At 37.8% G+C, this 21,579-nt stretch overlaps 1 protein-coding gene across 1 annotated transcript in view; it reads left to right on the top strand.

The window, feature by feature from the left end:
* ADCY2 (adenylate cyclase 2) overlaps nucleotides 1-21,579 on the top strand; it is a 209,345-nt gene that overhangs the window by 185,657 nt on the left and 2,109 nt on the right. The window contains exons 18-23 of the mRNA XM_066559969.1: nucleotides 2,484-2,668; nucleotides 4,165-4,249; nucleotides 9,902-10,060; nucleotides 14,366-14,512; nucleotides 15,594-15,701; nucleotides 17,746-17,860. Coding sequence (XP_066416066.1) covers nucleotides 2,484-2,668; nucleotides 4,165-4,249; nucleotides 9,902-10,060; nucleotides 14,366-14,512; nucleotides 15,594-15,701; nucleotides 17,746-17,860 — 799 coding nt within the window. The remainder of the gene's footprint in view (nucleotides 1-2,483; nucleotides 2,669-4,164; nucleotides 4,250-9,901; nucleotides 10,061-14,365; nucleotides 14,513-15,593; nucleotides 15,702-17,745; nucleotides 17,861-21,579) is intronic.

Here is a 21,579-nt window from a genome sequence, read left to right as displayed (position 1 = left end):
ATAGTAAACCTGACATCTATTGACTATGTCATCTAAAATGAGTGCATAAGAGCTTTGGAAATTACTTTAGCCCCAATTGATTTAAGTTCATTTTGAAGCAAAGCAATTTATTTGCCTCCTTCTCTACCCTCCAAAATAACTTTTTTGATTAGTTTAGCTTACTTTTTAAAAAGACTTAGCAAAGATTCCTCAGTAAATTATAGCAACATTTTTGTGTTTAGTTTAGTTTAGTTTAGCTACGATGCTTCTGTAGGTTCTGTGTAATAGAAGTTGACATGTATATCTGCTCCTGGGACAAAATACAGTCCTGTATTAGTGCTGCCACCTCCACATGTTAAATAAATAGAAGTTATAATACTGGCATCAAAAAGATGCAGTTTTGGAATAGATTTTATTTGACTAGGAAATTTTTTTACAAAATTACTTTGTCCTCAAGTAATTTTTTCTCTATAGACATATGGGAGTAGAATTCCTTCTTACTTCAGTGAAGATCTTGATACCCACAGAACTGCAGGTCTTAAATGTTAATAGAAGAGACCAAATGGGTTGTGCTGGATCCTGTGTGTCCTACCCTGGTGCAACACACCAGACCTGTGATCTCAGTAAGAAAGACAATCAGATTCTGTAAGGCATTGGTTAAAATACCTTTATTAGCTAGCACAAGAAAGAAAAAAGAGAATATATGGGCTTGTGCCCCTTTAGATGCTGAGAATCTTGACTTATACAGCATGAGGTGCAGATTCTGTCTGTGGAGAGGTTACCCAGGATTTTCCTCTTTTGAGCTGTTGGAGTATTTTCTTAAAAGGGAACATTTCCATTCACTGCTTCAGCTGTCAGATAAAAGGGCCTCCATGAGAACTTGCTGTTGCACTGTTGGATAAAGCCAAGGCATCATGTTGGTAGCAGGTGGGAGCTGCCTGCAGGCTCCTGGGTTGTGATGAGCTGGCTGAGCTGGCTGAGGTTGTCCTGGGGCTGGGGGATGCACTAAGCAGAGCAGGGGCCTGCATCTGCTCAGCTTCACTGCTCTATGGATTGCCAGACTCTCCAGATCTGCTTGTTGCTCACTGAAACACTGCACTGCAATGCAAGGTCTGCATTCTGAAATGTGTGGCTGTGCCACTCTTCTCTAATTCATCCACCCTTGTCTGAAATTTTCAATCTATTCTATGTATTTGTATGAAACACTGTCAGAGACTGTTCCACTTGAAAATTTCTGGGTCTTTGTCAAACGGTATTCAGTTATGAGTTCAAGATTGCCTCTCCTTGTTACTTTTTGGAAAACTGATTTCAACACTAGAATGCCATATTGACTCAAAAAAGGAATGCTGCTATTTTTATGTAACCATGAATTTGGAGGGTGACCTCCTCTGAAATGCAGCTAACAGAGAAGTTTTATTTTTTTCATGATTCTGAACAGTTCTATCTATTTCTTATTTCAACCAGATCTTTCAGCAAATTACAGTAGCAGCCAAGATTGAGATGGCAGATATATTCTGTCTGATGGGTGCTGTGAAAATTATCCTTCTTAGTGATCCTCCAAAATTAGTATACAGTGATTCAGGTTCTGTCAAAAGTGCTGCCATCAACAAGTCAACAGTAGTCCGAAAATAGCATGGCTAGAAATAGAATGCTTTGTAGTTTCAGAAAAGAAACTTCCTTGCAAGGTGCAGGACTGTAATTTTCAGGAAGCATTTCTGGCAAAGGGGTTGCATATTTAAGACTAAGATAATGATTCTAGAGATGATTGCTGTTTTAGCATTAATTTTGATGCTGTAATCAATTGCCAGGAAATATTAGAAGAAAATATTTTTCCAGAAATTTAACTTCAACTGTACGTATTTTTGTTGATATATATGACATAGGAAAGAAAATGCTTTTTTTTTAGCAATTGAATGTGTTTTTATATGGTTCTTACTCCACAGGATTTGAGAGAAGTATTTTTTATATTTATATTATGCATAGGCCCTGTTAATAGCTTTGTATTTTTCCTATCCTGGTTGTTTATAAAATTGCATATCTGTGAGATTCATAACTGTGTATTGCATCAGTTTATAACAGCTGCAAATATAGGCAATGAAATTATTGCTTCAGGCCTTTAGACATTTTTACCTTGACCCAAATGCTAGCAAGACATTCAGGGTAATCCTGGGACTCAAGCATGAATGAAAATTTTACAGTGGAACAGGAGTAAATCTTATGTCACTCTGCTGGCAACAGACTCCTACATTAGATTTCAACACCAGCAGTGGTATCCCACAAATGTGGATGAGTAAATCAAAAGTGTCAAAGGGTGAAAATTAGGGAGCATAAATTTATTTTTATTGGCTGTCTATAAACCATAGTGTCCCAGATTGTGATAGATTGCACACTTCAGTGGTCAGTCAATGATTTGTTTTTTAAAGTAGCCTGAGCATTTTATTATGCATGATTTCCTACTCAAAAGCCAAATTCTAAATATTTTCCATTTGATTTCTCTTTGCCAGTATTTTATATACAGCTGCATATTAGGGCTCATTTCCTGTTCTGTTTTCCTGAGGATAAATTATGAGTTGAAAATGGTAATAATGTTGATTGCATTGGTGGGCTACAATGTTATCCTTCTGCACACTCATGGGCCCATGCTGGATGACTACAGCAAATTTATGTATGCAATGGCACCTCTTAGAAGGTAGGTGGCTAACTCCAGTCTTTCTGAAGTTCAATACTACCCATGGTAGCTCTTAGCCATGGAACACACGTGTTTGGCTATGTAATCTGAGTCACAATGTAAAATCATTGTCATGCTGCAGCAAATGTTTGATTTCATGTCACACCTCAGAGCATTAGAATAAAAGTCTGGACAAGGCATTTAAATCACACGCTATAGGAAATAGAGTATGGTTTAATTTGAATTTTTGTCACAAAGGACATTAAAAGAAGTCATCACCAAGTTTGTTAAGGCCTCAGGCTGCACATAATTAAGGCTTTTAGGGCATATTTGCTACAAGCTGAAGAAAATCAGCTTCCCCAGAACTATTACATCGTCTGAAATGCTTACAAATAAAGTCTTAGTGATTGAACAAATTAGTAGACCAACAGTATGTATATTTTTTATTTAATTTTGCTGTACCTGTGCATTTGTATCTTAAGTTTTTAGTGAGGCTGCTGAAATCTTTGTTACAGCTGATAATATGTAAGAACAAAATTATGACTCCAGTTCTTGTTATTGCTGTGTAAAATAATATTTGGACAGCTGTAATTTCTACCTCATTTTCAAGAGAAAGAGGCGATTTTCTTCTGTGTAGGCCAAGTGTCTGGCATATGCCATACACCAGAAAATCTGGGTATTCAGATTGAAGTCTCCATATATTTTTTTCCTGTGCTGTAACATCATGGAAAAGGATCTAATTTGAAATTTTGGGGAAAAAAATGTTTGTTTTCTTTGCACTTAAATCTAAAGATTAAATGAACAAACCTAAATATTTGTTTCCATATTATTAATGGAAAGAGTATGTGTGTGATGGTATGGAGAACCAGGGAACAGGTTAGATTGAGCTTGTGCTTCTGGCAGCTTTGATTTTGTCAGTCAAGCTCTGCATCTGTTGGTATTTTCCTTCCTAAATCTCTTATCAACATTCTTGTTTCAGTGGCATGAGTAGGAGAGTTCTAGTGTGAACTGTTTTCCATTGCCTTTAGTGACTTTTGCCAAAGCAGAGTTTTTAATAAACTCTTTACAAGATCTAGTTTTGTGCCTCCTCAGGAGAAAAGGTATCTTGGGAGATAGGTGCTTTAGTTTCTTTTTATGCATATTCATTGGATATGGTCGAGCTCTCCACAATGGAAATAGCGTTATTGCATTAAAAATCTATTTTTATTCTACTTGTATAGAATAAGCCACAAATGCTCTCCATTTACAAGTAAAAAAGGACATTATTTTTCCTAAATCCTCATCTTATTATTGGACTTCAAAATGTAGGCACATTTGCAGAGAGTATTGTAGGGGTAATTAAGTCCACATAATATAAATAATGATATTTTATCAAATAATATACTGTATAATATTTAAATGTTCTTAGTTTATGTACCAGAAAGTAGTGCATATAAATTGTGGTCTTATTTTTGTGCTTGAAGTAATATTGGTTTAACTTTTGAGCAGCCTGCTTTACTTATGTTTTTATTTTATAGGCCAGGAATACTGAAGGACCTGAAGACAATGGGCTCCATCTCCTTGTTCATATTCTTCATCACATTACTGGTTTTGGGTAGACAGGTAAGACACACACTTCTCTTCACATGCACCAGTGGACACAATGCCAGCTGCCACATGCAGCCTGTCACCTTCTCAAAGAAACACCTTTGTCCTGTTCTTTCCCATACCCTTGCAAAGGAGTGTCAGGAGCATCTATAACATAATTTTCTTTCTTGCCTTCCAATATGCCCTTAAAACTCACCAGTAACTATCACTGACACTATGCTGATAGTGTACTGTGACTATTGCTTCTCATTCTGACCAATGGTGGCTCCTCGCTTCCTGCCTTGTTCCCATCTGTCTGCATCCATCTGCTGTCTCCCTGGTTGCTTAATTGCAAGCTATTTTCTTCACAGTTATTACAATTTGGTGCAGACACAGAAACAATACAGCGTGCACACAGAAGTGTACCACATGCTGAGGCCATGGTTGCACTAAAACTGTGACCCAACAGGAAACTACTCTTTTTATGACCCAGTTGTGCTTTTCCAGAACAAATGTGATGTCAATGGTCTTACCTTGTACTAAGCTGAGGGAAGATGCAAGGGCAGTTCTTTCTCTAAATCCTCAGGCTCGTACAGGATTCATGGCTAAAAGATGCAATTCCAGCCCATCGTGCCAGAACAATGCAGTGCACAAGACAGGGCTCTGAAACGGAAGAGGCAATCCATGTGAGATCTCATGAACAGCCTGAGCCTTCACAGACTGCAGCCTTGGGAAGGACTTTATCCCAGACTGTCCTTAAATCATTCATTTACATTATAACTCTTCAAAAGTTAATGACTGTCATTTAAATTGCCAGGCAGGTCCTGCACGTTACTACACAAAAATTCTTATCTGGCAGTTTCTGCAGTATTTATTGTAGTTGGGAACATCCTTCTTGATTTAGAAATAAGATTCTTCATCTGCCTTGTCAGCAGCAGCACTTAGAGATTATTCATTTGATGGTGGTGACAGAGTGGGTCTAGAGCACAGCTACTTTCCCTCAGAAAGAGGGACAAGTTTTTCATCTGATCAGTGGAGAATCTTTAGTCACTGTCAACCCAAGTCTCAGATGGAGGCAAAGGGTGCAATACCAAGAATAAAGGAGAGAAGGAATATCATCTTCATTGGGAAAACAAGGATTTCTTTGTGGGTTCAGTCACATCAACAAGGAAGTTTTTTCTGCATGCAGCTACAGGTGTTCTCTGTCACACCAACTAAGAAATTAATGTATAATGGAAAAAGTCTTCATTTTCGGAGCTGTAGGTCCAGGATCCTTGTCATGAAAACACTTATTTGTAACCCTTCAGTCTTTTGCCTTTGATTTTTCTAACTTATTCTGCTTTAAAGAAGAAGGAGAAAAAAGCTTCTGCATTTTCAAATGCTCTCAAGCAAAGTCTAAAATGGAAAATGTTATGAACTAATTTTAATATATACCTGGCATAAGAGCTGCCTTTTAAAGTTACTGTTGGTGATATTGATTGGTAGCAAATGCTTGGAAAAAGAATAGGGGAGGAAATCAACCTGCATAGAGTGACCTACTCACAGACATATACTTCCCACCTTCTGCCAGTTAGTATTTCTGTGGCTGTGTTTAATAGCTATTGGCTGTTCTGCTTTCTGTTTCACTGTCTGATCCCTTTTTAACCCATTTTATCTTGCTGGTGTTCCCAACACTGATAATGAATTTCACAGTTTGATAAAAATTCATGTGACAGTGTCTGTCTTTCTATTTTTAGACTTCCTCTTTTCTACTTTTATTGAGTGGCACTTGTAGGATGCTGTTGAGCCATCTTGGCAGTGTCAACAAAGTCAAATTCTTCTTTACCCTTCTTCCACAGAGGGTAATATGCAAGTAATTTCTCTGTTAGTTATTGCATTTTTTTGCAGATAATACATATTTTTTCTTTTTTTGATATCTGATTATTTAAAAAATTCTAAAGATAATAGCACTGATGAAAAGGACAGCCTTTCTACTTCCCTTCAGCTGCCATTGGTGTTCCTCTGTCCCCAGGATGAGTAACCAAACCTTCATCCAAACAAAAAGTGGATGCTCTCCTGCAAGCCTAGCTCTGTGAGCATGCTCACCACTGGTCATAGCGATGCCTCTCCTGAATCAAAAGCAGCAGGGGATCAGTGCCTCTGGTTCAGTGGGGATAAAGAGAGGAAGGGTTAGTATATCATTACATGGTTTATGAGCCTACCTAATTCCTGTAGCTGCACAGCTAGCATTGCCACTGGAAGAAGCAGACCTTCACTCTGCTGCTTATTTCTATCCTTTTGTCTCCTCATTTGTACTGGCCCAGCTCACTGTGTAGATGTATAGTGGATCAAAATAGAGAAATGGTCAGGATTAAAAATTAATCCTGCAGAAGTGGCTGGTTTTGAGGCAGATCTATTTTCAAGATTTATGGTGTGGCCACAGCAATGCTTGTGCCAGAAGAATGGGGGTGAACAGACAAAAGTGAGGTGGAAAAAGCAAAACTGCCTTTTTTTTTTTTTTTTAATGGCCTTGCCAGCATAGGTGACAACCATTTCCTGACACTGAGACGAAGTGACTCATTTCACCCTGCATACAGATCCCGAGAGTTACTTGATAATGGGCTGGCAACAGGCAGTGTGCTGAGAATGGTGATTCTACCACCCTTCCCAGGAGAATCCAAATTGGTGTGGGCTTGACTGTGTAAGGAGTGTGCTCACGTTTAAACACAGTTGAGCACTAAATCTCTCTTATGATCTGCTTTGAATCCAATATTGACATAGCCTGTGAATTCCTTTCTCAACAGTACCTAAAATATTATGTGCCCCGTTCCTCTGTAGGCTGGCTGTATAGTTTTCCATGATTGATTATATTGTAGTTATCCACACTGAATTTCATTGGTAGTTTTACTGCTGAGGTGCTTGTGGCAGCTTCCCAGAGCTGTAAAAACTGTTTCTTTGCTGTCTCTGTTCTGTTTTCTAGCAAGCTTTTACTTTGCGAGAGAATTCTTCTCTTTTTGAACAAAGTAGTCTCTTCAAGAGCCTCTTCTGAAAGAATTCAATGAAAACTTATTTCAAATTTCACTGCTAGTCACATGACCATTTACTTCTTTGTAGTAGATGGAGGCATGTTTACAGAAAGTATGTCAACTCATCCACTTGTATCAGCATTAGCCAGTAAGTCTAAATAGCTCTTTTCCTTAGCATTTACTGACTTATTTTACAAAGTACCTTGCTCTGTTGTTCCTGCTTATTTTCCAAAGACTTGCCTTATATCGGTACCCTTTGTCAGTTCTCCAACACTCTGTCTTGACTGATCAGGATAAGTTTCGTATCATGCAAACAAACCAACACAAAAACCACCCCCACCACAATTCAAAATAAGTTAATAAGCTAATGCTCTTCTCTTTTTGAAATATGATATGCTGACTTTTCTAATTTCAAAGCAAATTGTGGAATACGTTCTGATTTTTCTTTTCTGATCTCTAAGTTCTCTTTGCCCTTTTTTGGAGCAGCCTAAATTTAATTCAGTAAAGAGTAAGGTAGTAAATAAATTATCTTTTTTATACTAGCTTTTGAAGAAGAGACATATTTTTGAAAACTTCACTTAGCTACCACCTTTTCTTTTCACTACAAAGTTGGTACAGTCTATGGATATTTAGTTTCAGCTGGCATCCATGTTACTTTTGTCAATTTATACCAAGGATTTTGACATCCCAAGGTTTTACTGGATTTTTCCTGCATGAATACCATTTGTGGCATTTGAATTTACCATCTATGTGTATTTATATTTATACTAATCCAAGTTCTTGAATGTATAAATATCTAACATATATATAAAAAAGACATTCTAAAAAAGTGACTGCATGTATTTTGCATCGTGTGGATGGTTCTGAAAAAAATCCCTATTCATGACCTCAAGCTTTATAGGACTGATAATTGCCATTTACTACAGGCACAATGACAGGGCAACAATAAAATCCTAATTCCAAATTCCTGCAGAAATCTGTTCTCAGGTTCTCTGTACCTTTATGATTGTCTGTACAAGTATTTAAGTCTCTGCCCACTCTTATTTTGCTTATAGTTTGCAAATACCCTTTAGTAACATATAATTATTTAAAATATCCAGCTTGTTTGTTTATTTGACATTCAAACTCCAGATTTCTGCGATGCAGCATGATCCATTCTAAGATGTCAAGACCCCTTTTACTTTCAGAAGAATGTCACCTTTGAGTCAGAATAGCCAGAATATTTCTTTTGGGGTGCATTTGAGGTCTGCATTCTGTCCTTAGCAGTATCGATATCAGCACAAAGAGAGTATGTTAACAGTGATTTAATGTGATGGATGTTCTCTTTCAGTTCTGTAATTAAATGTTTAAATAGTACCTGGCCCTTATCAACCAATTCAAAGGAAACCTGAGTATATTTCTCTCTATACATTTAAGTGGAGGAATCATTTTCCTCTTACTGTTTTTTCATCCTGCAGGTATTTTGCAGATACAGTTTTGCTTCATCAGTTTTTTTTTCTTTCATTGCCTTTTAAAAGCTTGCCAAATCATTTTAATACCATCTAATTTCAACTTTCTACTCTTATCTTTCGCTGTGATCTCAGCAGAATACCTATGAATCATTTTGAGCTGTTACAGCCACTGTCCAGTCAGAAGGACTACTCTCATTTTTTATGTCAATGCTTACTGACTGCTAATACCAGTAGGTTGCACTTTTAAATTTTTTTCTGTAATAAGATTGCCATCCTAATCATATTCTCCTGGTTAATGACATAGTCTTCATTGAGATTGCCTGATAATGTTAAACCACTAAGACTACATTGAAATAGGTCTTGATTTTATCAGGTCAAATGAGATAGGCAAGAGGAGGCTTTATTGTGGAAATAATGCCTTAGAATTCATGACAACACCCTGACAACATTGAAAGGAAGTGGAGAGAGCTCCGCAAAAATGCAGTTTTATTAATTTTCCACCACCTTTCTAGTGAAATTGGATCTCAAAACATACTGATGCTCCAAGTATGTTGTGTGATTTTCATATAGTTCCAGGTATTGTTGTTGTGGTTACTGGAAAGTTACTATGAAAACTCTGGGACAAAAAGAAAAGCAAGATAAAGTATTACAGAAAGGAGTATAAAAGTAAGCAACCAACCAAAAAAAAGAGCAACTAACAAAACCAAAACTAAACTGAGTTGGCCCAGCTGACTGGGACATTTTTTGTAGTCTGATCATGATTTGATATACTGAATGTAAATCATATCAACAGGCTGTTTTCTTTTCGCCAGGCTGGTTGCATGGCATAAGTTCAAGTTAGTAAAAACTAGGGTCTTCCTAAAATGCCCATTATTGTAAGTGAAATTCTGCACTTATAAAATAATATTAAGTTGCAAAACTATACATTGTTTCCATTAGAGTGTTTGATTTCTGTAATGAATTTCTACTCAAGTTTAAGAGTAGATAAATAAATCTGCCATTGCTTAAGGCACCTTGCAACTTTTTTTTCTCATGGGCCTTTTTGCTGGATTTGATAATATGTATGTGACAAAATGTATGCTTGGGGGGTGACTTCTGTGAGACCTGGAATTATATTTGAGTAGCCAAATAATTGTAGGAGTTGTGTACTGTGCTTATTTTGTCTCTTAAACCTGTACTCCAGCAGGACAAGATGCCTATTGTTTCTTTACTTCTGTGTCCTCTTGTAACAGAATGAATATTACTGTAGGTTAGACTTCCTATGGAAGAACAAGTTCAAAAAAGAGCGGGAGGAGATTGAAACCATGGAGAACCTAAATCGGGTGCTTCTGGAGAATGTGCTTCCAGCCCACGTAGCTGAACACTTCTTGGCAAGGAACCTGAAGAATGAGGTCAGCTGTCTCTGTATATCCTCTACTCTGTAAGAAAGCAGTGTACCCTGGAAATACCACTTAATGCTGTTTTGAACAGTAGGTCCTTACAGCGAAAATATAAATTTACAGACACTTTCATTTCCCCTTTCCTTCCTGTAAGGTTTACTTTACAGCACTGAATGCACCATAAAACCTTGAAATAAAAAGGTGAAATTTTCCTAAATGGCAATGCACTTTGCCTATTGAAGGATGGTAAAAATAGGTGAGGAGGAGGAAGAACAGAATGGCTGAATCAACATGGGTTTAATTTTAAATCATATGCATGCAGATACTTTTCCTCCATGATCAGAGTGGAGTTGCAACCAGGTTCTGAATTTTCTTCTGTTCACTGGAGAGCTTTTTTATTGGAGTGAAAATTAACTTTTTCCCCAAAATAGTGGCTATGTTAATTCTGGAAAGATGTTCTGAACACTGAATTACCTGTTTATTTACTGTTAAATGGACCTAATCCAAGCACCAGAAAAGTCACCCAAAAGATCCATCTTTACTTTTCTGGAAATTAGATCTGCTCCTAATATTCCTTTACAGTAATAATAAAGAAAAAAAATACATACATATAAATCTATTTAGAGAGAGTAGCAGCTATAGAGATCTTAAATGTAAGATTTTTAATTACCTGTGCTTGCCAAATAATTGTTTCAAAAAAGACAAAAGAGGGCAGAGGGCAGATTTAGGGATTCATTTTTGATCTTCTGAGCCAAAAAGGACAACATCTTCCTTTTCACTGTGGTTTGCATTAAGCAGTATTAATCAGGACTGCATTTCAACACTTTAGTATTCCCAGCAAATATTCATTTGGTAGCTAACAAAAATTGCTGTAGGGCTCCTTTGAATGCAGTGAAGATTTTGGCTAGAAGCCAAGTTGACTCAGCTCCAGTTCTCAGTTAAGGCATTAAACACAGCAAACCATCAGGAGATTGCTTTCTTGATTATGTGCTACTCCACCTCAGCTTCCCAGCAGAGCAACACCATCTGCTTACCTTTGTATCAGCTACCAGATTTATCTTGTCACCCCTCAAGATTCTTAGGTTGGAATGAGTTTACTTAATTTAATGAAGCACAGAAATTGTAAAGTGCTGAGCTCCCCAGCTCATCATGTCAGGTGAAGTAAAAATGATATGACATGATTTTAATGACATCCATTGAAAAAAACCCAAAAAAAACGAACTCAAGTTGTTCCTTGTTTTGTTTCTTTCAAGAGTTTTCAAAGGAAGGCCCTTTCAAATCTCTGGAAGTATTCAGGAGTATAAGTATCTGTCATGTCTTTAGATTTGTTTCAATATCAGCAAGGTTCTGTATGTAGATACAGATGTTAGGGCAGATTAGGCCTTTGTTTACTCTGTGTGGATATCTAAGTCAACAGATATGACATTGAAATTTGTCCACATTTTCCTTAGCTGCAAACATTCAAGTTAGTATAGTTTTATGTTTGTTCTTTTCTGTTTAAAACAGATTCTGAGATTAAGAAAATGGATGAACATTCTATTTCCAAATACTACTTTCCTTAGTATTTTATGCATGCAGCTGTATATGGAGAAAAGGGAAAACAAAGTGCGCTGCTGAAAAGCAGGCAGGAGAAATGGAAAGGGAAAAAGTGAGTGGATAAATGCTAACTTGGAGCAGTTGCATGGTAGTTTCAAATGACCAACAAAGGTCTTTTTTTAACAAGATATATATATTGACTAATGCTAATCCACCAAAAGCAAAGGCCCTTAGAGTAAATAATAAAGGTTTGTTTGCCTTACCAGAACCTCCAGAGCTGGGTTTCTGCTTTATAGTCTGCATGCTGGATACAAGACAGGTTATTTTCCAATTGAAAGACAGGCTCAAATCTAAAATGAAAAGCAGGAAACAGGGCCAGGATTAAATATATCTGCACCTGGCTTTTGCAGCTTTCTCCTTAATGCTTTTATCCTTCAGATTCCCTATTAGTAAAAAGTGCTTGGGAGTTTTTGTGCTGCAGGCTAACTGGCAAGCCCATCACTGAGCAAGAGGAATTGTGCTTTATTAGCTACAGGATGGAGCTAGCACTTTACTTAGAGCAAAAATTCTGCCCCAGAGAAGCTGACCGCCATAGCCTTCCAAGGGATAGAACTGGACTGGTTTCCCTTCCCGATCCCAGGAAGATCTTCAGGCATTGGAGATGAGGGGACAGTAAAAGGAACATACTTGCAGAATTTCAGATGGTATTAAAGAGGAAAAAGAAAAGGATTGAATGCAAAAGACAGGATGATTTTATTTTTGTTAAAATAAGAAAAGCTATTCCTTCCTAGAATAGTATTGCACTTAATTTTCTGACTACACATTTTGGAGAGTACTGTTTCAAGAGAAGAACTCTCAGGAAAATTAAGGCACTCAATTGTAACATCCTTTATTATTATGATCAAAATAAACTAGATGGGGATGACTCCTTGAAATTCTCTGAAATTTATTGTGATAGTCACAATTACTAGTTATCTGGTTATAAATAGTGCCACTTTTCGTTCCGTGATGGTGCTATGTTATTGAGCATTCATTAGTGGAGATTGATATTGCCAGTATTAGAGAGGAAGGAGGACAAATGGGTCGCTATAATTGAAATGAAGTTACAGGGAAGATGACGAGGAAATAGAAGTAAAGCTGAGTTAACCACGGAATGCAGTCTCTGTACCCTTTTAAGGAAATACCCCATGTGGCCATGCAGGAGCCACTCTGGCAGTCACACCTGCACCACCTGAGAAGGGGCCAAATTCCCCTCACAGTGAGCAGCTCCAGTGAGCCAACAGGTGCCCTGCTTGACTCCCCAGACACCACACACTCACAGTCAGACCAGATTTCCTTACTGGCTTGACCCTTGGGTTTCCCACAGCAGAGTCTCAAAAATCTGGATTTAATCATGGTGCAACAAGAGAATAACAGCTGGAGCTATGAATCAATGTATTCCATCCCTACAGCATACAGTTGTGGTGGAGCTTCAGCAATGCTATGGGTATAAAATCCCTAGAAAATACAGGAGGCACAAAAATCTAGTTATAAAAAATTTATCTCCTCCAGCTGCATGTGTTCTTCCTGTCCATCATTATTTTCATGTTTGCTCAGAAACTTCCCTCACACCTGTGATGGGATGAAGCAGTCAGCAGTTTTCCCGTAGTTCTGTTATTTTTCAGTTATACATCAGCAGTAAAGATCCATTATGTCTGTGCACATCTGTGTACAGACACACCACATTCTTCCAAAAGGACACACTGACTGTCAAATTGCAAAAACCCAAGCTTTGCTAAGTAAAAAGGGAAATACTATATTATGCTTCTTGAACTCACAGAATAAATCCTTTTTATGTGAATATTGAAATCCCTTGTTACTCAAATAATAACTTGAAGGTAGTTTTACATAAAAGTGGATAGCAGCCTCGTTTATTGCTATGTCTACCTTTGTGTATAGATGTTATTTCTTTTTTAAGTGTTAGTTTAACATTTTTTTCTTCTTTCTATCTTTTTGGGGGGATATGAATTTGTCCCGAAAGAAGAGATAGTCAAGGGCAGTGAGATAGTTCAAGGGCAAGAGATAGTTCAAGGGCAGTGGAGAGGAAAGTGAAGGGGGTAGTAGGAAGTGGTCATTTTTAGCACCAGAATCTTTCTGTGGAGTAGAGATGCTCTCATTTCAGTGGTCACAGAAGGCAGTGCAGACTCTGCCATAAGTAAGTTTCAGTTCAGATGAATTCTTTCTTTTTGGCCCAGCTCCTTGTTATGCAAAAGAAAGGATAATTATTTTGTCCTCTTAGGCATATTGTCATTTTATGTTTGGAACTATCAATCAGGGTCATTTTGCATTATTCATTTGTAGTACATTGAGTTTGTGATTTTGGTTCAGTTTTTTAGTTAGTACAATAACAAACAGCTAATAATAAATTGGATATTGTTTTACAAAATACATTTTCAGCCATGCAAGCCAGACTAAATTCTCTTCATATGAAGTCTCAGAGATGGGCCCTGTCTAATGAATTAGTTAACATTTTCTTTTCACAAACTTAATGTTCAGGAAGAAAAAAAATCATTACAATATTTTCAGCTTTATATGTTAATTCTCTTTTATGAATAGGTTTATGCATTGTTTTAAATTAATAAATGCAGCTAAATGCAAAAAATATCCAACCTCCATCTTAAGGCATTCCAACTACTGCAGCACCTCTGGTTTTAGATCCTGGATACTGCATGTTAATTAGGAAAGTTATTTACAGCAGGCTATGATAATTTTTTTTTCTTTATACTGTTTTCTTTTGGACAGGACCTGTATCACCAGTCCTATGACTGCGTCTGTGTCATGTTTGCCTCTGTTCCGGATTTCAAGGAATTTTACACAGAATCTGATGTAAATAAGGAAGGCTTGGAATGTCTCAGGCTGCTAAATGAGATCATTGCGGACTTTGATGATGTATGTACTGCAACAGTGATTGACATATGGTTTCAATCTTACTAACTCATGATATGCAACAGTCAGAAAACATACTTAAAGGGGAGAGTGGAAAAGCTGTCAGAAAATACTTACAGGGACTATTAAAGGAAAAATAGATTTATGTGGGATAAATCAGATACTGATCTCACATCATATTCAATTGCTTTTGATGTCCTATAATGAGAATCCTATGAGTATTTTTTTTTTTTTTGCCCATTAGCTGCAGTTTTTGAGACAATTACATTACATGCCATGGATTAACCATAGGTTCTAAATATGAATGTCTAAAGTCAGGTATAACCTTTGTGTTATACCTGATCTGCACTGATGATTTGATACACAAGCATGTCAAAGGACTATAAAAGTTGTGATGTTCCATTCTCTGAAGTCAGAAGCAAATAGAGAGTATGACTACAGATGGATTGGGAAAAGGCATCTATAAAGGCCTCACTGAGAACAGTAGTTCTCTATAGGGAAGTCATTAGTGACGAAGATACCAGTAAAATGTATTAAAATCATGTCATGACTCAGAAAGCACAGTCTGGATTTGTGGGTCTGCAGCTATAGAGGGTATTTTAGCAGCAAACCCATTTGGAGAGCATTGGGTGTTCAATGTTCAAAACAAACTGGGATATATATACTAAAATCCTTGGATTTTAGTCCTACTGGCATGGAATATTCCACTGTCATGGGATGGATGCTTACTTTCAGAAAGCTGCCTAAAGCTTAACTGTTGGCAGGCATGGTGATCCACTTCCAATATCACAGGAGTGCAAAGTCTACTGACTTTTATAAGCTGTATGTAAAATAAGATTGAATTTATTCTCACTACCATAAATTTAATTTCTTTATTGTAAAAAGTTATTTTAGAAGAAAGAAATTACCTTTCCTTGGAGTTCTGTAACCATTGTTTTATCCATCCTTAAGTCCTTCATCCCGTATATATTTGTGAAGCCATTTGAGGTCCATACAGAAACTGTTCTAAGACTTGATTCTCTGATTGGTGTTAGACTAACAGGACTGCTGATCTGAATAATGAATGACTGTCCTTGTTTTACAGTTGTTGTCAAAGCCAAAGTTCAGTGGAGTTGAAAAGATAAAGACCATTGGAAGCACTTACATGGCAGCAACAGGACTCAGTGCTACACCCAACCAAGAACAGTGTCAGGTACAGGAAAACATGTTTCTGCTTAATAAAAAGCATATTCAAATGAAGGCTAAAATTTTGTTCATTAAGCTGTAGGTTATGTATAATAATGTGGCCTAGTTTTTTTCTTATTAGCATAGATTGTATTGTACTGGACAAGTATATACTTTAGTATACACTCTGTGAATTTTTCTTCACATTGCAGTTTGAAAATGCCACCTCTGTATTTGCTAAAACAGGCCTTCTACTCTGGATACAGTACAGCATTTCATTCCTATGTGCTACATCAGGACTGGATTTACAAAGCATACAAAAGATTGCAAGAATTAAAGTTTTCCATTGTGAGCTAGGAGGGATGATTTGCCTTACTAACTATACACTTTTAGAACCCTCAGAATCAGCACTGAGAATATGTTCCTTTGTTTCTAGTTTACTTAATATGGTAAGATTAGGAACTGCAGTCAGTGGAAATCCAGATCAGAAAAGCAATTCATAACTTCTTCAAAAACCTTGCCTCTGCCATGATCTTTAGAGTACTATAGGTTGGCAACAGAGAGACAGCAATTAAGATTCAACACAGTCTCTGCTAAGGATTAATGTGCTCTTGCCAAACTCATGTTCCTTCTAAACACAACAATTACTACATGAACTATAGACCCTAAGGATCCTGAGGACAAAGGATTATTTTAAATTAGCTCTGACATTTAATGCAGGGAGGTGAAGGAGATGAAGAAAATGCAGAGCTGCAGACTGAAGATATGAAGATATAGAGAGCTCTCAATCACAACTAAAACTAGTGTATGCAGAGGAAGAAATTTATCACGTGAGTTATTTCCACAATCAGGAGATCCACAGTTTAGCATTCCTTGGGTGTTTTAGTTCACATTCTCAAAAGAAACCCACCAAAAGTCAGCAGCCTTCATTCCAGATTCCCAAAGATGCACAGATCCTGCAGTACCTAGTGAGGCAATGACTGACTGCTAGACATACTGCTGGGAACCACCCCCAGCTTAAAACAAGCATCCAAGGAAGACTAAGTGCCTGAGGAAGGGGTCTGAATATATCAGCTGAACAGGAAACCATCTGTTTTAGCTAGGAGTGAACTCCAAATGAAACAGGCTTCACAGGCTTCATTTATCTAAACAGCTGCTCCAGCAAGCACCACTACTGTCCCACCCTAGGCTGATGCATGCACTCCATGAATCATTCTCTGAAGTTGTCATCTGTCCATCTCTTCTGTCCCTTTATCTCAAGAAATAGGGAAGGTACAGTAATTTCTCATAGAGATCAATGAGTCCATGTCTTATGAAATCAATCACTTGTAAGGATCCTACCTTGGGTTGTGGGACACCAAAATCAATTTTCTCCTCAGCCTGAAAGGACTCAAAAAAGCACTTAAAATAAGGTTGCTTTGTTATGTATGAGAGATTAAGTCTACAGCCTTGATAAGTGGTATAAGCTCTGTAAGTAAAAGTGCAGAGTGGGGTTGCCCTCTTCCTCTTGCGTTTTGGTCATTTTCAGGTCTGTTAAATGTTCTCAGATGTACTTGTTTATCTGCAAGATGAGATCAGTGGAAGAATTCTTAAAATTGTGAATTTCACTGGATCTTAAGCATTTTATAAGAGTGCTGAGCTGTGCAACAGTGAGAGGGAAGGATCTCTGTAGGGCTGTCCACAAGCATTATTTATTATGAAAGGGAATACAATAGAAGCAGACACTTAAAGAAAATGAATTAACAAATTCTAGGCACACATAGATATTGAGTGCCTGTGGGATTAAACAGCAGCTAATAAGTCACTTGACAATCAAAATGTTGGATTAGGCATGTTTGGATCTATCACCACTAGACTGCTTGGTTGTACACAAGTGAAATGCTGTCTCTTGGCCATTGTTTGATCTAACTGATGCTGGACAGGGTACCATCTTCTACATTACTTCTCTGCATCTGCCTGTAGAGGGCATCCCTAAGGGCTTAAGTGTCTTCAAGCGTATTTTGGTTGTATTCTTACAGCAGCCAAGGCTCACAAGACTGATTTTACACTGTTTGTTTGTCTTTTGAATTCAGGAACCTGAACGACAGTATATGCACATAGGAACCATGGTGGAGTTTGCATTTGCCTTGGTGGCAAAACTGGATGTCATAAACAAGCATTCATTCAATGACTTCAAGTTACGAGTAGGTGAGTATCACATGATTCTTAGGAGAGCATCATGGACAAGGGGGAGAATTAAAGTAGTAGTAGAACTGACCAAAAGGGCCATGATAGTAAACAGCACCATCTTCACCTTGTTTAAAAGCAGCCTATGTGGTATTGCCCATCACCCCCTAGAGTGTTTCAAGGCTAGACTTGGAAAAGGGCAGTATTCCTATTTAAAGAATGGTTGAAAAAATTTGTTCACGTGGCTCTGAGTGGTTTTATGGTAATTCTTTAAAAATTATTGCAGAGGTTATAAGCTGTGCATTTTTGGAAGTTTACAAATACAAAAAGAATACACAATAAAACTCTAGATTGGGCTTTGCAAAACTATATCAATGTTTTTTCAGAGGACAGGAGCTATAAGAGGTCAGTGAGGCTGCAGTTTGAAATATTTTACATGTACTAAATTCAAGCAAGCACACAAAAATGTACTCTTTCTTTTGAACTGTTAGACAAGGGAGAATATTTGCCTTTGTTATTCAGGTAAGAGCAAAGATGACTAGTTATTTATCTTGGAAAGAGGTATCCCTTATGTTTCAGTTTCTAATTGCTTTTTCTTGTGCATCCTGGTATTTTTAAAAAGAAACAGACAGCTGCAATAAGCAGTAGAAAGAATGATAAATGAATTCAGAGCTGGTCAAGAACCATATGTTCCAAAATGTTTATTTCCTGATAGCAGTACACAGCAGTTTCACAATGCAATATGTAACGTGGAAAGTGTGAAATGAAAACAGTAAACAAATATTGAGAACCCATAAATTCTGTAAATGTGTCAGAAGTATTTGATTTCCAACAGTTATTCTCCTGTCTTGTCTTTTTCTTGCTGTACCGCTTGCTTTTCCTTTCAGCTGCTTCTCTTAAGTCTATTTCACAGTGCCACCCACTGGCAAAACTTGCTGTCTTCTGACTTGAAACAAGCTTCTTAGGGCACTCCTTTGCCAGTATGTTCTGTATTCCTTGCTAAAAATGACAAAGCAAATCAGAAGTACACTTCCTTCTCAGAGTGTTACAGAACTGGATGGTTCTGGCTGTGGCTGGCATTGCACAGACCAGCAGCTTCAGTAGAGAGAGAGAACTGTTGGGTGCTGGGGCTACATCTGCAAACTGCTTAAAGCAGTACTAGGTCCTTTCAAGTGGGGACCATAAAGCAAAACAAAATGCTTAACTTTGGATTTTTACTGATCTTTCTAAAGATTACAGAGAACTAGGACTCCTTTGCTTCATGAAATGAAAAAATGTTTTAACTCTAAAAAGAAACACAGGCCCCAAAGTGGTATTTGTGCCACCATAATGCAACATAGGCACCACTGAGATCTTTATTTTCACATCACTTCTTCTCCACTTCCCAATACCTGATGATGAAAGCCTCTGATATCTATACTACTTGTAGCCACAGAAACATTTTAAGAACTACTTCTGACCTAGTCCCCACTGTAAGGATTTCTACCCTAACTGCCCTTTGTAAAAGCGTCCCTTGGCCAGCATCTAAGTCTGAAATTTTTGCAACTCATTAGAGGTCTCATCTTTCATAATCTTCTGTGAGTGCCTGAAATGCTAGTGTGACTTAGGAGGTACACACTGATCTGATCTTGTCAGATAAGGGAGAGGAGCATCTAGATGACATTTTAGGCATTCCTCCCCTTCTGCAAGTTGAGATACTTGATTTATGAGACAAGCTCAGATATGCTTTTGCAGCAAGTTTTGCACAGGTATTACTTTCTTTCAGAACAGAGGCTGGTGTGTTATTTTCCATGTAACTTCATAGTTGGAACATTTGTCTGTGTTGTAGGTGACTTAATTTGCTTCCTGGTTTTGGGTGAGGCTAGCCATGAGCCCAAGCTGTAGGATACTTCAGAATGAGGTATTCTCTGTCATTCCTGCTGAACAGTGTTATATTTCATACAATGATTAAATATTGCTTTGGATATGAGAGAAAGAGATAGATAATATCACCCTCTGTTAGAGCATCCCCCTGTAGTGAGAGTACTACTCTTCCAGCCATGCCCCAAAAACATTCATGTGCATCACGCAAAAAAGATGAAACACCAGCAGGAATGACATAGAGCAGCATATCCCACAATGCTTGGGTGGCCAGAACACATCCCTAAGATATACTGGTAGAAGTTTCCTCAAAGGCGGAGGCATCTGAAGGTGACTCCTGAGCCCCTGAGGTATTTCTCAAGCTCTCAACACCAGTGGTTCAAGAAGGAGGTAAAAAATAAAAGTCCCTTCCTGCCCACTGTGTTTTGTAGGAAAATCCTACTGCACTGCCCCAGTTTCTGGACCATGGCTACACACATCTCTTGAATATTCCCTGCTAACCAGATTGGACTACCCAGCAGATGGCTTTTGTGGATTCCAGTCTTAGTTCCCTAGTGTTTTCTACAGGTTGTATGTCATGAAGTAGAAAAACCCATCCATGGCTCAGTTGTTAATGCAAAGTGTTGCAATGCCCAAGTTTCTTTGTGCATTGAACCCTGAGCACTTAGAAAAATATATATCTATTATGTTTAATAATTCACATGTTCTGTGGGGTTGGTGGTTAGAGACAGGGACAACACACACACACCTCCAAGCTCCATGCAACAAACAGCCTCTTCTATTGTTAAGAGCCTCCTTATATAGGGAGTTCAAGACTCCCAGATTTAGACAGCTCATTGGTCTGATCCTCCCACAGCCCAACTCCTGACCAGTGAGATGTCCACCAGTGAGATGTCCAGCCCAGGATGGAATGTGATAGGTGAAGTTCCCTATCTATCAACCCAGGGCCCGGTTTGTGGAACTGAGCTGGGTTTCTTATTTATCAGTACAAGCCAGCTTGTACAGTAACATATATCAGGTTCCATTTGTTATCTTGTAGTGTTTGCATCTTTTCCCAATTTAACTTCTACAGTCACGTTTTCCAGGATTTCCAAGTGGGCTGATAGTGTTGTTGCTAGCCTGTGCTGCCATGTTGCGTATCAGATGAGCCAACTCTGAGATCCCTCTCCATCCTACAATCACACTTTCATTTGACTGCACAGATATATCCCTAATGATAATGACAGAAAGGAGCTAACAGAAATCAGTTATGATCCATTGAGATAATTTTATAAATCCAAATTACTTACTTGTTCAGGTTTAATTTCTCACTAGGCCTAACTTGTCTTTCCTGCTCATCAGTATGTACAGTTAAAATTATAGTACCTTTGATGCTGGTTATCAATAGTACTTTGGATTTTGCCTCCTGGTTTCTTTCCCTACTAGCAAAGTAAAACTCATTTACTTTACAGACATAATATAGGTTACAAACTTACTGCAAGATAAAAAATGCCCAGAGTCTAACGAGGGACTATAGCTTCTGTTCTACATCGTACTTAATCAAAGTATTTGAATACATATATTTATATTGAAGATCTTTAGGACAAGTCTTTGGTCAATCCAGCCTTCAGAACAAGGCTTCAAATCCTTTCAGCTCATTCTCTTTAGTTTATTCTACATTTAAGAAGCAAAGAATACTTTAAAAGCAACTTGATTGGGCCATTAACTATTGCAGAGGAGAGGCCCTTTTCACTACAAGTAGAAATTAAAAGAAATTCTTGTATATCTGTTTTCTCAGAAGCTGCTGCTCACCCACAGTGTGGTTCCATGCTACATAATAAAGGCAGCAGCAGGTCATTATTAGGGTGCCAGTGGTTGAAAATAGCAAGTTACTCAGGATG

This window comes from Molothrus aeneus, chromosome 1, assembly GCF_037042795.1.
Source record: "Molothrus aeneus isolate 106 chromosome 1, BPBGC_Maene_1.0, whole genome shotgun sequence".
NCBI classification, from domain to species: domain Eukaryota; kingdom Metazoa; phylum Chordata; class Aves; order Passeriformes; family Icteridae; genus Molothrus; species Molothrus aeneus.
The sequence above is the reverse complement of the archived record's forward strand: the minus strand, read 5'-3'. Positions and strand labels throughout refer to the sequence as shown.